The 14692-nt window shown below is 46.9% G+C and overlaps 3 protein-coding genes across 3 annotated transcripts; all 3 read left to right on the top strand.

Moving 5' to 3' along the window:
• The first annotated feature begins 1791 nt into the window (after positions 1–1791).
• LOC120651893 (probable glutathione S-transferase GSTU6) lies at positions 1792–2995 on the top strand. Its single transcript, XM_039929532.1, has 2 exons — positions 1792–2243; positions 2335–2995. Exons 1-2 carry the CDS (start codon positions 1917–1919, stop codon positions 2683–2685), a joined length of 678 nt encoding a protein of 225 aa, XP_039785466.1. The 5' UTR covers positions 1792–1916; the 3' UTR covers positions 2686–2995.
• A 2349-nt stretch (positions 2996–5344) lies between these two features.
• Positions 5345–11262, top strand: LOC120648064. The gene is made up of 4 exons (XM_039924835.1): positions 5345–5861; positions 5962–6342; positions 10044–10373; positions 10718–11262. The coding sequence occupies exons 1-4, from the start codon at positions 5538–5540 to the stop codon at positions 11096–11098; spliced, it is 1416 nt and encodes a 471-aa protein (XP_039780769.1). The 5' UTR covers positions 5345–5537; the 3' UTR covers positions 11099–11262.
• A 123-nt stretch (positions 11263–11385) lies between these two features.
• LOC120651891 (probable glutathione S-transferase GSTU6) lies at positions 11386–13231 on the top strand. Its single transcript, XM_039929530.1, has 3 exons — positions 11386–11835; positions 12226–12444; positions 12567–13231. The coding sequence occupies exons 1-3, from the start codon at positions 11725–11727 to the stop codon at positions 12948–12950; spliced, it is 714 nt and encodes a 237-aa protein (XP_039785464.1). The 5' UTR covers positions 11386–11724; the 3' UTR covers positions 12951–13231.
• The last annotated feature ends 1461 nt before the right edge of the window (positions 13232–14692 follow it).

Below are 14692 nucleotides of genomic sequence, written 5' to 3'. Positions count from 1 at the left end.
CTAAAATTGTTTCAAAACTTTATGTCTGAATCTTCCAATATTTTCTCCAACATTTACTATTTTTTATTTTCTATCCTTTTCACAATCTTTTTGCATATGAGTTCCATTTTCCTACAAAAATATTTATATAGATCTTTTTATTTGAACATAATTTCATAAGTAAATTTACTATGACTTTTTTGCATGTATATGTTTTGTATATAATTTTTATTTGAATAAATTAGGTAATTTTAAATTTATCTTAAAAATTGTGATTTGGGCCTCACGTGATATGGTTAGCATGTTTAAGAATCTAAATGTATATTTTAAAAGTTTAAGGACATTATTGATGACACTCTGAACTAAGTTTAAGGTCCGGGGCTTTGGTACGGTACTCCAATTACCTTTTAGGAGGTAAGAGTTCAAATAAATCTTAGCCCTTGAATATTAGGAGAAAAACTAAATAAGTAATTAATTAAGGAAAAATCTGCCGGCTATCCTAACTACCTGCAGCTGCTTCCGTGGATATAGGAGGGGCTTGCAAGTTTGCATGTACGCATGCATGAAAATCTGGATATCCTCCCCTATTTCGTTAGGATTCAATTGTGTGCACGTTTCTTAATTACATGCTGGTAGCTAGACACATTTGTTACATGTCGATCTCTCTGCTTGTTTGGAAAAATATTTTTTTCAAGTTTGTCATACACATCTCAAGTTAGATCTTGAAGGTATATATGCATCTCATATCATTACAAAATAACATTATAAACTCACCGTGGTTCCTTCATATGTCACAAAAAATGATGCAAACTCAAGTATGCAAAGGCTCCAATCATGTTCGTGTCATTTCCCAAGAAAAACAAAAAAGTTATGCTCACACATGTACACATACTCCATCGACGTATCAATCATGTCAGATCCAAATTGTACATGATACATCATGTATTTATGTTAAAACTCGTGATGGCAAAAAAAAAATATTACATACAATCTGCTGGTATATATGTCACGTGCATGGAGGATAAAAAATAATTCTTGTCTCAATTTAATGGCCGGCACATCACATGGAAAAAAACAGAAATATGATATTTCAACTAATAATGCATGCATGTTAGATCTAATACTCTATTTTCTAATTTAAAATATATATAATAATATTAAAACTATTACCTTCTAAGAGGTAATATGGCATTAGATCAACGGTCCACAGTTATTTGGGTGTACCATAGCAAAGGCCTAAGGTCCGACGGTGTATTTTACTCTTTTATTTTTGTTTTTTTATAACTAGAGGAGGAGACTGTTGAATCTGGTCTGGCCGCGTACCAGGAAGCTTCTCCTCGATTTAGTCTAACACATGATGCCCTTGCTTCCAAGTTATTATTTCTTCGAGCGAACATGTTGGTGGCACGACTAACCCATGGTGAAAGATGAGTCGATGCCACTGTTTGTACCATTCGCGAATCTTTCGTGGAAATAGATCAGTAGAATTGATTTAGTCAAATGACTTGTGCGGCACTTCATTCAGACACGCTGACAAACAAATGAGTCGACAATGACAGTGGTGTCTCTTGGAGCCGGTTGGAAACTTCTCTCTGTCACTAGGACAGATTATTGCCGGCCGGCATGGGATAACGATCATGCTTTCCTTCATTTATTGTGTTCATGTCCACGTAAAAGATCTGTAGATAGTTCCAATGTCGTATTGTGCAAACTGAGAAAAATTAAACCAAATGACAAAAATGAATTAATGTGACGTGCAAGCAACCGGTCAAGTCAAACAAAAGAGTCGTCCTCTGTCATCTCTGTCGAGGATGCTCTGCTTTTGTAGTCATTTGGTCCTAACTCTGCATACCAGCCCGCGCCTCCCCTCCTTGGGCACCAAGAATTTAAACACAAACACAATCTAAAATCTTAGCAGAGACCTTGAGGCACCAGCTATGGCTGGAGGAGATGAGCTGACGCTGCTTGGCTTCTGGGGGAGCCCGTTCGTTCTGCGAGTGAGACTAGCTCTCAGCTTCATGGGTCTGAGCTACCAGTACCTCGAGGAGGACCTCAAGAACAAGAGCGACCTCCTCCTCAGCTCCAACCCGGTGCACAAGAAGGTCCCCGTGCTCATCCACAACGGCAAGCCCATCTGCGAGACCCAGATCATCCTTCAGTACCTCGACGAGGTTTATGGTGGCAACAGTTGTCCCTCCCTCCTCCCTGCTGACCCGTACGACCGTGCCATGGCTCGCTTCTGGGCTGCTTACATCGACGACAAGGTACAAATTCATCGCGTAAAATCCCATGTCCTGTGTTCTCTTTTAGAGGAAAGTGAGTAATAATTTGTAGTGATGACCTGTGCAAGGACAGCTGCTGAGCTCGTTTCTGATGACGAGCACTGGGAAGACGGACGAGGAAAGGGCGGAGGGGAGGAGGCAATCGTCTGCCGCTGCGGAGGTCCTCGAGGGGGCACTCAAGGAGTGCTCCAAGGGGAGGCCATTCTTCGGAGGCGATAGCGTCGGCTACGTCGACATCGTGCTCGGAGGCTTCGTCCCATGGCTGCGCCTGATCGACCGCTCTACGGGCTCGAAGCAGTTTGATGCCGGCAAGACCCCGCTCCTGGCATCGTGGCTGGAGCACTTCGGCTCGTTGGACGCCGCCAAAGCTGTCATGCCGGACTTGGAGAGGCTGGTTGCGCTCAGCAAGATGAATCAGGCCTAGTAAACAGCAAGGAAACTGAAGTTGCAGAGGGTGTGGGTATTTGCTGCTTGCAGTACACGATTGCTGTTCGAGGGAAAAAAATGAAGAATTTATCATTGCGCGTATACAGAAAAAAAATCGAGTTTTTTTTATACATTTTCTCGTACTAATTACATTGTCGGTGGTTCCCCTAATGAACCGTTGTATGCACTATTAGTTTTCTTTCATGTCAGCGTGATCCTCCTGTCCTCACTCATCTTTTGTTTTTCATTAGTTGTTACTAGCCTATCAACTCGTGGAACTGCATAGGCAAGTAATTTATAGTTATATATCCCTACTACTCTCCATTTTAAATTATAGTTTTTATCTTTATCCTAAAGAAAATTCATTTAATTTTAATTAAGTTAATGGAAAATATAGACCGAGATATATTCTAGCCTATCCAGTAAACCTAGTTTAATATTGTAGATATTTATGGATTTTTCTATAAACTTGATCAAACGTAGAGAAATTTAACTTAGAATAAAAATAAAATGACTAATAGTTTGGAATGAAGGGATTAGGCAAATAAAGTTTTTATTCAAACACCATAATACACACAGCCACACAGGTGTTGAAAAAAAAAGAAAAAATGTTGGGCAAGGTCTACCTTAGCTCGTTGTGCCTGGTTGGACGGCATTTGTACGCTCCCATGTCTACAGTGTGCGGGATCGAGACCCTTCCCGCCCCCTAAGTCTAAGAATGAAGGAGATAGAGTGGTGAAGAAAGTAGAGAATGAAAAAGAATGGCCCTGTTTGGTTCTCTGCGCTAGTGAGTGCTAGGAAACTTTGACCGCTAATTACGGTGTTAAATAAAGTCAGTTTACAAAACCAACCTCAGAACCCCTGTGCTAGAAACCCTGAAGAATCTAATGAGGCCTTTGACGCGTGATTTGAGGATGGTTACTGTAGCATCACTGTAGTCAATAAATTGATTAATTACCGTCATTAGATTCGTCGCGAAAAGTTATATCCATTTCTAAAAAGATTTTACAAATAGACTTCATTTAGCACTCCATGCATGCGAGATTTCTTTCTCAGCTTGTGTGCGCTAGAAGAACCAAACAGGGCCAATAGGTAGGAGAAGCTAGCAGCACATGGGAAAAAAGAAAAAGAAAATGTGATTACATCGCACTTCTGGGTGGACCCAATTAGAGCATGTCTGTCGTGGTGTGGTAAACCACAGCCAGGTGGAGGAATGCACCCGCCTAAGCCCAGAAGGTGAGTACTCGGGGGTTAGTTAGGACTAGTTCGATCTTCTGGAAGAACACGATGAACACAGCCGGTTTAGAGTGGTTCGGGCCGCCGGAGCGTAATATCCTACGTCTACTGTGAGCTGTATTGCTTGAGTCTGGGTGAGCTTGGAAAAAAACATTTGCGTGTGCGGCGAGCGCCTCCCTTTTATATCTCAAGGGAGGCGCGTACATGGCTGTTGGGACCCCGACAAATGGGCCCAATGATGCAGTATAAAATAACATACTGTTGATACATTATGGCGTTGCAGGCGAAGGATATCTCATCCCCGGATTTCTCTGGTTTGTCCGTGGGAATCTTCCGACCGGCGTGCTTTGCCTTGTCTTGTCGAAACGGCGTCAGGGTGTAGCGTGCGGCGTCGCCTGTAACGTAGCCGAACGGGCCGTGTAGCTTGCGGTGTAGGCGGCATGATGGAAAAGTGCCATGGCGTTGTATCCAATTAATGCGGCAGACGGGCTCTGCGCAGCCGCGGCGTAGGCGGCTACACTGTGTACCTCGGTAATATGCGGTCTACAGTTAGGCCTGACAAAGGCTGCCCCGCGTGCCGCGGCGGCAGAGTACGCCTCAACCACCCGCATTGAATGCGGTGGGTGGGCGAGTCTTCCAGCGGAAGTCCCGCGCCCGCGCCCGTGCCCGTGCCTACAGGACACGTGGCGGCTCCGGACCCCCCCGGCGGTATGTTGGTTCTTCGCGCGTGGGAGGTTCGGATGGATGCGGGAGGTCCCGGACCCCTAAGGGGGTCTGAGCCCTCGGCTGTTGGTTCGGAGCTTCCCTTCCTCAGGGACACGTGGCGTCACCGGACCCGTCCCAGAGCGGGGAGCGGGTACGGGGCCGTTGGTCCGGTGAGGTCAGAGCCTGACCCGTGGGGTCCGGCTGCTCCGCCCCTTATGGCGTAGTTATGGATTACTATGCGAGTCCCGTCTTACTGCAGTAAGAGTGGGTCTCCCTGCTGCAAGGTAGCCACAAAACCTCGCTCCTGCTTCCAGTTCGCATCTGGTTTGTCCAACGTTCCGACTTTACATTGGTCAAGACACTGATCGTACGTCTCAGTCCATGGTCGTGTGGAAATATAATGCAGTAGCATCATCTGGCAAAAAAATAAAAAACAATAGCGTCATCTGACTCGATCGTGCCGCAGTTCGTACACACACCGAAACTGCCAAGAAATACGTCGACGTCGACGATGACGTAATAAGGTTCTTTGAAGTTGGAAAAGTTGCGAATTTGTGTCGTCAGAAGTGACCTCATGAGACCCAAAATTAAGCTTGATTGCCGCCATGGATTGTGCTCCAAGCCCCTGGATCCTTATCCAAGTAAGTGGCATCTTGAAAGTTCCAACAATCAAAAAAAAAAAAAAAGGAACGTGGGACGCAACGCCACATATCAAATCAAACAGAAAAGTAGTCATCTGAGCAGAGGATAATGATGTGCTGCCAATGTGATGTAGTAGTCATCTGGGCCTGACTCTATATAGCTAGACGGCCGCCGGCCGGGCACTTCCCCTCCAAGGTCACCAAGAATAACCCAACCAAAGCATAGAATTTAGCGGAGGAGAGAGACCTCTCGATCGAGGCACCAGCAATGGCCGGAGGCGACGACCTGAAGCTGCTCGGCATGTGGGCGAGCCCGTTCGTGCTGCGGGTGAAGCTCGCGCTCAGCCTCAAGGGCCTGAGCTACGAGTACGTCGAGGAGGACCTCGGCAACAAGAGCGAGCTCCTGCTCCGCTCCAACCCCGTGCACAAGGCGGTGCCCGTGCTCATCCACGGCGGGAAGCCCGTCTGCGAGTCGTCGGTCATCCTGCAGTACATCGACGAGGCCTTCGCCGGCGCCGGCCCGTCCCTCCTCCCCGCCGACCCCTACGACCGCGCCGTCGCTCGCTTCTGGGCTGCCTACATCGACGACAAGGTACGCAACGCATCGATCACCTCGAAACTACTTCCAATCGGCTGCAATATGGTTTTTTTGACCGATCGATCGTGTTCGCGTGCTGCGGCCGTGCGTGCAGATGCTGGCCGCCTGGAACCAGGCGTCGAGGGGCAAGACGGAGGAGGAGAGGGCCGAGGGAATGAAGCAGTCTCTCGCCACGGTGGAGACCCTGGAGGGAGCCCTGAGGGATGATTGCGGCAAGGGCAAGCCCTTCTTCGGCGGCGACAGCGCCGGGTACGTCGACGTCGTGCTCGGCGGCCTGCTCGGATGGGTGCGGGCACACATGGAGCTCCAGGGCGTCAACTCCTTGGACCCCGATCGGACTCCGCTCCTGGCGGCGTGGGCGGAGCGCTTCTGGTCGCTGGAAGCCGTCGAGCCGGTCATGCCCGACGTGAGCAAGCTGGTCGAGTTCGGCAAGATGCTGCAGGCCCGTCAAGCGGCGGCGGCGGCCGCCGGCAACTGAAGGGACGTTGGTCTTGAGCTCCGCCCTCTTGGTTTCGGCTTCTGTTCGATTGGAAATAAGGCAGTGTTGCCGTGTTGGTCAGTCCCCAGTTAGTATATGGAGGCCGCCTTGTGTGCAATGAGTGTTGCCGTGGATGTCTCGCGAGTAGTAAGACAGGTTTTTTTTTTGTGTAACATTTGTTTCTGAGTTGTCACGTTACAGTGTAAAGTGTTTTTGTGTGCGTGCGCCTTTTAATTTCCAATAATCAGTCTTTTCTCGGCATGAGAACACAACTTATGCTAGTGAGGGCTCAACACGTACTTGATACCGGCCACTAATACTAAGAGGTCTTTGTGTAACATTTGTTTCGGATGATTGTTACATTGTAGTGTACAAATTGTAGTACTAAGCGGATTCATGTGTGTGCCTTTCCCAATCATTCCTCTCTCATGAACGATTTTTTTAAGAGAACACATGGACGATTTTGTCCTTATTCATAATCCAGCTTTTATAAGCTCATGTGGGCATCAAATACTGAAACTCATAAGCCAGCTTATATGATCTGCCCCCTAGCTTGTGTAGTCATGTCCTGACCAACTAATTTCAGCTTATTTTAACTCTTTCCTTCCATATCTATAAGCTGGATTATAGAAATTAGCGGGTAAACTAACAAGGCCTCACATTTTTGTCATTGATACTGAATGATAAATATGTTTTCTTCCGTAAAATTTGCTTTGGATGATTTTTACATTACAATGATTTCTTGTTCGTACTTTTGTAATCAGTCTTTTCTCGGCACGAGCAGTTTTTCCTAATAAATGAACGAAAAGGAATTGGAAACTAAGCCTACAATATTACTTTTGTAGCCATAATAAAACAATACATCATTTTTTTAGTGTTCTAAACTCAGTTTTGGCGTATTAGCTTAGCAACACTAGAGTTAGATAAAAGGAGACAAGTTTTAATGGGGTTGGCTGCTCTGCGCATATGTTGGGATGATATTTCTTTAAAGGAAAAATTCCAAATTACTCACTTGGACATTGTTCGAATAACCACTTAAACTACTTTTTTGTACAATTTACTCCGACAACTATATATCAGTAGGTTTAATTTACTCCTCAACAGGATTTTTCCTTTTTTCCCACAAAAAAGTAGAGTTTTCATTTAATATTTTGAAAGACAATTAGGAACATCATTGTTGGGGATAAGGATTATGGGTATCTCAATTTAGCCCATTAAGAGATAATTGGACCGGTAAAAGAACAACATGAGGTGGCTATAGCTAATACAAAACAACCAATGGGCCACGAGGCCCACCACTAAGAAGACGGCCTGCTCGGATATTGGGGGGCCAACTCTGAGCCGACCCCCACGGAGGGAGGTCCGCCTCGCCCGACCCTCGCAGAGGAGGGTCCGCCTCGCCCGAGACCTGAGGACGTGGGTCGCCGGGAAGGCGGGGGACCTGTCGGATAAAGACGGACAGCCCGGGGTGGTCCCGGGCTGTCAGGGATGCGACAGCCCTCTCCGCCGGTACGGACGAGGAGAGGGCAATGGATCCGGCTCGCGCAAATCCGAGCGGAGGCACGGCTTGGATACACTGTCAGAGTCCGTCCACGCCGGGCTAAGACCGTAGGCCATGTCAGGGAAGATACGGCGTGGACGCCTAGAGACGGAGGACGCGGAAGCCGGGCGGAAATCCAATTGCAGGCGGATATCCCGTCCTCGCCTGGATGGGATATCATGTCAGAAGACATACAGAGGGGGCCACCACTCTGTGACCTAAGGGGGTCGGGAGCTGTCTGACCCCCCGCCCTCTGTCTCCCTCTCTTTCGTTTCTCTTTTTCTCTCTCTGTAAATCCTCACCCCTTGGGCTATAAAAGGGGGGAGGCGGGCCTCATGCACAGGCATCCACACACACACGCATCCGCACTCGAACACACTCACCCTCACACCGCGAACCAGAGACTTGGGACCCTTGTTCCCTCTCTCGCCCGTTTGTAACCCCTACTGCAAACTTTTGAGTACAAGAGCACAGAGCTCGAACTGGACGTTGGGACATTCAGCCCGAACCAATATAAATCATTGTGTCTTTCCTTGTATTACCATCCGAACCTGTGACACGCACACAAATCTACTTGCCGGTGATACGGAACACCGACAATCATAGCATATGTAAAAATAATATAATATTTTTCACCATTATTTTGGATTATTTTGGTTTGCTATGACATCACATAACAAATTGTTCTTCAGAATACAAAATTGTACAAAATAATGAAAAAAAATCAATATATATTAAGTTATAATGTGCAGTGTCACCTGCAAAGTTTAAAATATAAAAACTTCAGTTGTGCATGGTGGAGCAAAAAAAAAGATAAGTACTATTAAAGCATAAATTGGGTCAATTAACATAGTTATCAGAGTAAATTGAACCACAAGATAGTTTAAGGGGTTCCGTAGACTTTGGTTATACTCGAGGGAATAATTTTAAATTCTTTTTTGGACTTATTTAAAAAGTAAGTTGATAAAAATTCTATATATAGATAATTTTTATGGGTGCATATTAGCTAATATACTGGAGGTTGCTACAAAAGGAGTCAGAAAAGAACGGATATCATGAAGTGTTTTGCAAGAATAGACCATGGAGTGTTCTGCAGGAATAGACCAATGCAAAGAAGGTGGTGGCCATGGAGTGTTTTGCAAGAATAGACCACTGAGTGTTGACCAAAAGGTATACATCATGTAATATATTTATTTGCCTATTTTCCCATTCCGATTTGAAGTATACGTACTTTTGTGATGATGTAGTAAGCAACTAATTATGGCTGTATGCATTATACGATGCAAAAATCACCCCATTTCCTTTATCTTAAAATTAAGATACCTAAATATCTTGGCGAGAGAAGGGTTAAGAGGAAAAATATAGTCTCAGTCCTATGTAGCACTATTGTAGTAGGATGAACCCATGATGCCCGTTTATCAAACAGACCATGGATTATCCGGGAGCAGGTGAAGCCAACTTTTTTACTTCACCAGTTCTGACTTCTCCAGCCATTTGTAGTAGGGAGTCCTCCTAAATGTGCCCTCAAACTTATCCTTCCCTATGACTTTAACCGCACGATCTAAACTCTAAAAGGTCAAAAGTCTAGTCCATTCCACGACGAGACACACGCCCTTGTATGGTACGGTGGGGCGGTGGACTTTGGGACAAGAGGACAATCACTTGAGCTGATGAGCTGTTTACTTATTCCTAGGCGTCTTCTCCAAGGAGTTGAACGAATCTTCCAAACTCCAACATTGCTTGCTAGCGTTGCATGGCTGCAACACCCGGAAGCCCGAAAAATACACCAGCTCCAGATCAGCGAAGGATTTCCTGCTATAGCTCCTGCACGGTGCATAGCTACATATGGACTGGTGTGGCCAATATATAGCTTTGGATGATCATCATGTTCCCACGCTAGTGCGGCTTCTGATGACCCAAGACACTTTCCAATGCAATTTGCCGCTATTGTCACTAAATTTAGTGGCCACGGAGAATCCTAATCCCCAAACATCAGCTCGTGCGTGCAAGACAGCAAGCATCACGGATGATGCACACAAGATCCGTACCTAAACCCTAGCAGTACATATAAATACAGTTCCTCCCTTGCTCCACCTCAAGCGTTAAGAGCACGAAACAACACAAGCTAGAACGAGGCGAAACAAGGAGTAGAAACTAGAAAATGGCCGGAGGAAGTGAGGAGCTGAAGCTGCTCGGCGCCTGGGCGAGCCCGTTCGCTCTGCGCGTGAAGCTCGCGCTTGGGTTCAAGGGCCTGAGCTACGAGGACGTCGAGGAGGATCTCGGCAGCAAGAGCGCCCTCCTCCTCGCGTCCAACCCGGTGCACAAGAAGGTGCCCGTGCTCCTCCACAACGGCAAGCCGGTCTGCGAGTCGCAGATAATCGTGCAGTACATCGACGAGGCCTTCCCCGGCACCGGCCCCTCTCTCCTTCCTGCTGACCCGTATGAACGTGCCGTCGCTCGCTTCTGGGCCGCCTACGTCGACGACAAGGTAATACGAACGAGCAAATGCTATCGTCCTCTCTGTACTGTATCTCTTCATTTCAAATTATAGGTTGTTTGATTTTTTTACCCTCAAATTGGCCACTCATCTTATTTAAAACTTTGTACAAAATATCACTTCTTTTTTTTAGTTTGCTTTATCAATACAATTTCTTCAAAAATAACTTAAATTTAACTATATTTGCATAATTTTTTTTTAAATAAGATGAGCGGTCAAACTTGAGATAAAAAAATTAAAATGATATAATTTAAAACGGAAGGAGTAGCCACCAGATATTTTGATTTCATCGATTTCTCATCATAACAAATGGTGGCTGGATGTGTGCGTTGCAGCTCTTGGCCTCGTGGTTGCAGTCGTTCAGGGGCAAGACGGAGGAGGAGAAGGCGGAGGGGCTGAAGCAGACGCTCGCGGCGGTGGAGCACATGGAGGCGGCCTTCAGGGAGTGCTCCAAGGGCAAGCCCTTCTTCGGCGGCGACACCGTCGGGTACCTGGACGTCACGCTCGGGACCCTGGTCGCGTGGGTGCACGCCGGCGAGAAGCTATACGGGTTCAGGCTCTTCGACGCCACGAGGAGCCCGCTCCTGAACGCGTGGATGGAGCGGTTCGGCGCGCTCGATGCGGCCAAGGCGGTCCTGCCGGACGCCGACAGGTTGGTCAACTACGCCAAGATGAGGCAGGCCGAGGCTGCAGCTGCTGCCTCATCAAACAACTAATAATAAATTGGCTCGGCGACGTAACCGGTGTTTGGGTCAGACAAGGAGGACTCGATCTGATCGATATCCTGTCCCTGAAAAATAATGTAGCAGATTGCTATCTGTGTGTGTGTGCGCGTGATTACACTTTAGAAATAAAGAAGTTGGGCCTTGTTTGCACATCACATTGTTCATTGTACGCCGCCGTTTGGCAGGTTTCCATTCCTGCGAGCTCGCCTTGTTTGACCATTCTATGCTTGTCTAACTGCGTATCCAGAGTCCAGACAGCCATGTGGCTTGCGCAGCTACTTATTAATTATTAGTAGTATTTAGTGGCTTGTGGCTTAGTGCACGTGGAGTGTTCCACCGTCAAATCGATTGCAGGCGTCACGGATGGTGCGTTGATGGCGCGGCGACCGCCCCACAACCAACCACCCCTTGAAGGCGACGGCGGCAGGCGGCGGCAGCGGCAGGCCCGGCGGCGGGTTAGGGTGGGCAGGTGCCGCTGTGGTCAGCAGAATATTAGCTAGGCGATGGCTGCTTACTTATATAACTCAGATGGCTGCACAATCACAAGTACTCTCAAATCTCGATCAACAGCAGAGCACACAGAGGCTAAGAAAGAGCTCGAACAAACAGAGTAGAGAATGGCCGGAGGCGATGGTGAGCTGAAGCTGCTGGGGATGTGGGCGAGCCCGTTCGTCCTGCGGGTGAAGCTCGCGCTCAGCTTCAAGGGTCTGAGCTACGAGTACGTCGAGGTGGACCCAGGGCCGTGCCGGCAAATTCGAAGGCCCTGTGCGAAACTATGAACTGGACCCTAGTACCATCATTGCGCCTGCGAGTGCCCAGTGAAATCCAGAAGGTGGAAGTGCAGACGTGACTTGTGCCGTGCCTGGCGAGCGGTTATAGTGGAAGCGAAAAAGATTGCACTGCGATCTGCAGATTTGATTGAAAGACAATGGTCAAGCGACATATTTCCTCTTCTATGACATATTTGGGCTACAGTTTGCTTCGTATTGAATCAAAATATAACTAAAACAAAATCTACTATATAACTATACCTAGTATACTCGTTATATTTTGGGGCCCCTAAAATTTGGGGGCCCTGTGCGGTCGCACGGCCCGTACGGGCCTAGATACGGCCCTGGGTGGACCTCAAGAACAAGAGCGGCCTCCTCCTCGCGTCCAACCCGGTGCACAAGAAGGTGCCCGTGCTCATCCACAACGGCAAGCCCGTCTGCGAGTCGCGGATCATCGTGCAGTACCTCGACGAGGTCTACAGCGCCGCCGCAGCCCCCACCTTCCTCCCCGTCGACCCCTACGAACGTGCCACGGCACGCTTCTGGGCCGCCTTCATCGACGACAAGGTCAGTACACTGCACATACCCCCAAATTGATCAGCCTGTACTTGCAGTTGGCAATTCGGCATCGCATCAATGAAATCTCCATCGCAGTTTTCTGATGATCTATCGACGGGTGTGTGCTGCAGTTCTTTGCCTCGTGGTTGAAGGCGGGCAGGGGCAAGACGGCGGCGGAGAAGGCGGAGGGGCTGAAGGAGACGTTCGCGGCCGTGGAGACCCTGGAAGGGGCGTTCCGGGAGATCTCCAAGGGGAAGCCCTTCTTCGGCGGCGACAGCGTCGGCTACCTGGACATCGCGCTGGGGGCCCTGCTAGCGTGGATGCTCACCGCCGAGGTGCGTCATGGGTTCAGGCTCTTCGATGCCTCCAGGAGCCCGCTGCTGGAGAAGTTGGTGGAGCGCTTCAGCAAGCTGGATGAGGTCGTCGCGGTCTTGCCGGACATCGACAGGCTGGTGGAGCACACCAAGGTGAGGGAGGCCGAGGTTGCAGCTGCTGCTGCTGCCGTGAACAACTGAACGAAACGTCTCGGTGTTGAGGCGGAGGATGTTGAGGCGGTGATGTGGAAGATGTGTAATGAAAGAAGTACTAGTACGTGGTCGCGTCTCTTAAAATGTCCGAACCAGCGAGTTTTCAACTTTCTCGCAAGTTATCTGCTCATCCATTTTCTAAAAGAAGAAACGCGAGTTGCAGAGTTAAGCTCTGTTTGAAAGTCTGGAAACGGTGTTTCGAGGGTATGCCTACTGAAGTTTGCCATCAATTTTACTGGTTTCTAAGGTACTGTTCTTCTTTTTGAATAGTTTATCCCAGTCTTTTTTGGATATGACATGTTTGATGCATAGTGTGTTCATGATGCAAATGCAATACAAATGTGGCCCTCCGGTTTCAGCGTAATATAAAATATGATCATGACTGCATAGGTCATACATGCATGAATATGCCCTTACACACTGATACAATGTGAAGTAGTGTTATAAAATTACTAAATCAAGTATGACCAGTGCTTAAGTAAAAGAGTAAAAGAAGCACATTAATGATTGATTTCTTTCCGGTGTTTATGGGATGTGGCTCAATTAGAAAATCTTATTATTCAAGGGTTGGTGATGTTTAATGACAGATTAAATAACTTGAAAATATCACCAATAATAATTGCTTTCTTTTCGGTGCTTAAGGGATGTGTACCCAAGTACAAGTCTACATGATTGATTCCTTTCAAGTACTGTTGGGATAAATTTTGGTTTATTATGATTGCTTCTCCACATGCAATTAGCCATGTTCTAAACCTACTAAGTTATCATGCATATGTGGGAGATGTATTTGTAAAAAATGATTTAGTGGATGTTCATGCAGCTTGATTTTTTATGAACTCTAGCATGGCCGTGAAAGCAGTAGATTGACATGGAAAAGGTAAGATCTCAATCTAATTAATGTGCATTTGTTATTTATTTATACCCTCATTCTTTCATCAATTTTGAATGATTAATAGTTGGAAAAGAGGTTTTGTGAGGGTGTGTCTTTTTTGGTGGTGAAATGAGCTGCAGCAAGGGCCTGTGGTGTGCAGTGCTAGAGATGAAATATCTTTTTTCTAAATTGAGAGGCATTGAACAAACTGACCCATAAATGGGGCACAGCTAGAGTTGCTTGCTTCAGTGCACTTCATATCATGTGAGAGCATAAGATCCAGAAATGATAGTATTGTCTAAAAGTTATTAGCTCTTTGATAAGTAGTATATCTATTTCTCGTGCAGTCTGTGTTGACTTGGAACTGCTTATAGGTGAAATATTTTCGGTTGTGATTGGAAGTCTTTACTATGTTGCCCTTGAGGTTCTGATGAAAGACTATGGCTGCAGCTTACAGCTAGAGCTTGAAGATGGTGTTTTGTGGAAAATCTGTGCAGGATTTAGTGGTGGGGTATATGGGCGTGCCAAAATAGAAATGAAAGGTCCATCCTAGGAAAGCAATTTTGCATTAGCTTTCTGATTCGTGGACCTCCTTGATTTTCTTTCAGTTGTAGTGTTGACACGGCAAATCACCTAATTGAGCACACTGACCATGAGGGGCTCACAGCTGAGGTCTTGGGCTGGAGCAGAAAATATCGTCTTGGAACAAATGGCTTATCTAGCATTGTACCCAGCACCAAGAGCCTCAACATGGAGATTCTGTCCCTCGACCCTCAACATGCTCTGATTATAATTCTAGAAAATTTGGAGATTCTATTTTGCTTGCAAATGCAGTGTTTATAGCACACGGGTGTCGTGT

This window comes from Panicum virgatum, chromosome 9K (assembly GCF_016808335.1).
Source record: "Panicum virgatum strain AP13 chromosome 9K, P.virgatum_v5, whole genome shotgun sequence".
Taxonomy (NCBI): domain Eukaryota; kingdom Viridiplantae; phylum Streptophyta; class Magnoliopsida; order Poales; family Poaceae; genus Panicum; species Panicum virgatum.
Note: the sequence above shows the minus strand (reverse complement) of the source record. Positions and strands in the feature narration are given on the sequence as shown.

Excerpts from the sequence above, each read along its gene's own strand:
- LOC120651893 (XM_039929532.1), top strand. The coding sequence starts at position 1,917 with ATGGCTGGAGGAGATGAGCTGACGCTGCTTGGCTTCTGGGGGAGCCCG. Across the intron at positions 2,244-2,334 it reads CTGCTTACATCGACGACAAG|CTGCTGAGCTCGTTTCTGAT; the intron begins GTACAAATTCAT and ends GTGCAAGGACAG.
- LOC120648064 (XM_039924835.1), top strand. The coding sequence starts at position 5,538 with ATGGCCGGAGGCGACGACCTGAAGCTGCTCGGCATGTGGGCGAGCCCG. Across the intron at positions 5,862-5,961 it reads CTGCCTACATCGACGACAAG|ATGCTGGCCGCCTGGAACCA; the intron begins GTACGCAACGCA and ends CCGTGCGTGCAG. Across the intron at positions 6,343-10,043 it reads CGGCGGCGGCCGCCGGCAAC|AAAATGGCCGGAGGAAGTGA; the intron begins TGAAGGGACGTT and ends AGTAGAAACTAG.
- LOC120651891 (XM_039929530.1), top strand. The coding sequence starts at position 11,725 with ATGGCCGGAGGCGATGGTGAGCTGAAGCTGCTGGGGATGTGGGCGAGC. Across the intron at positions 11,836-12,225 it reads TGAGCTACGAGTACGTCGAG|GTGGACCTCAAGAACAAGAG; the intron begins GTGGACCCAGGG and ends ATACGGCCCTGG. Across the intron at positions 12,445-12,566 it reads CCGCCTTCATCGACGACAAG|TTCTTTGCCTCGTGGTTGAA; the intron begins GTCAGTACACTG and ends TGTGTGCTGCAG.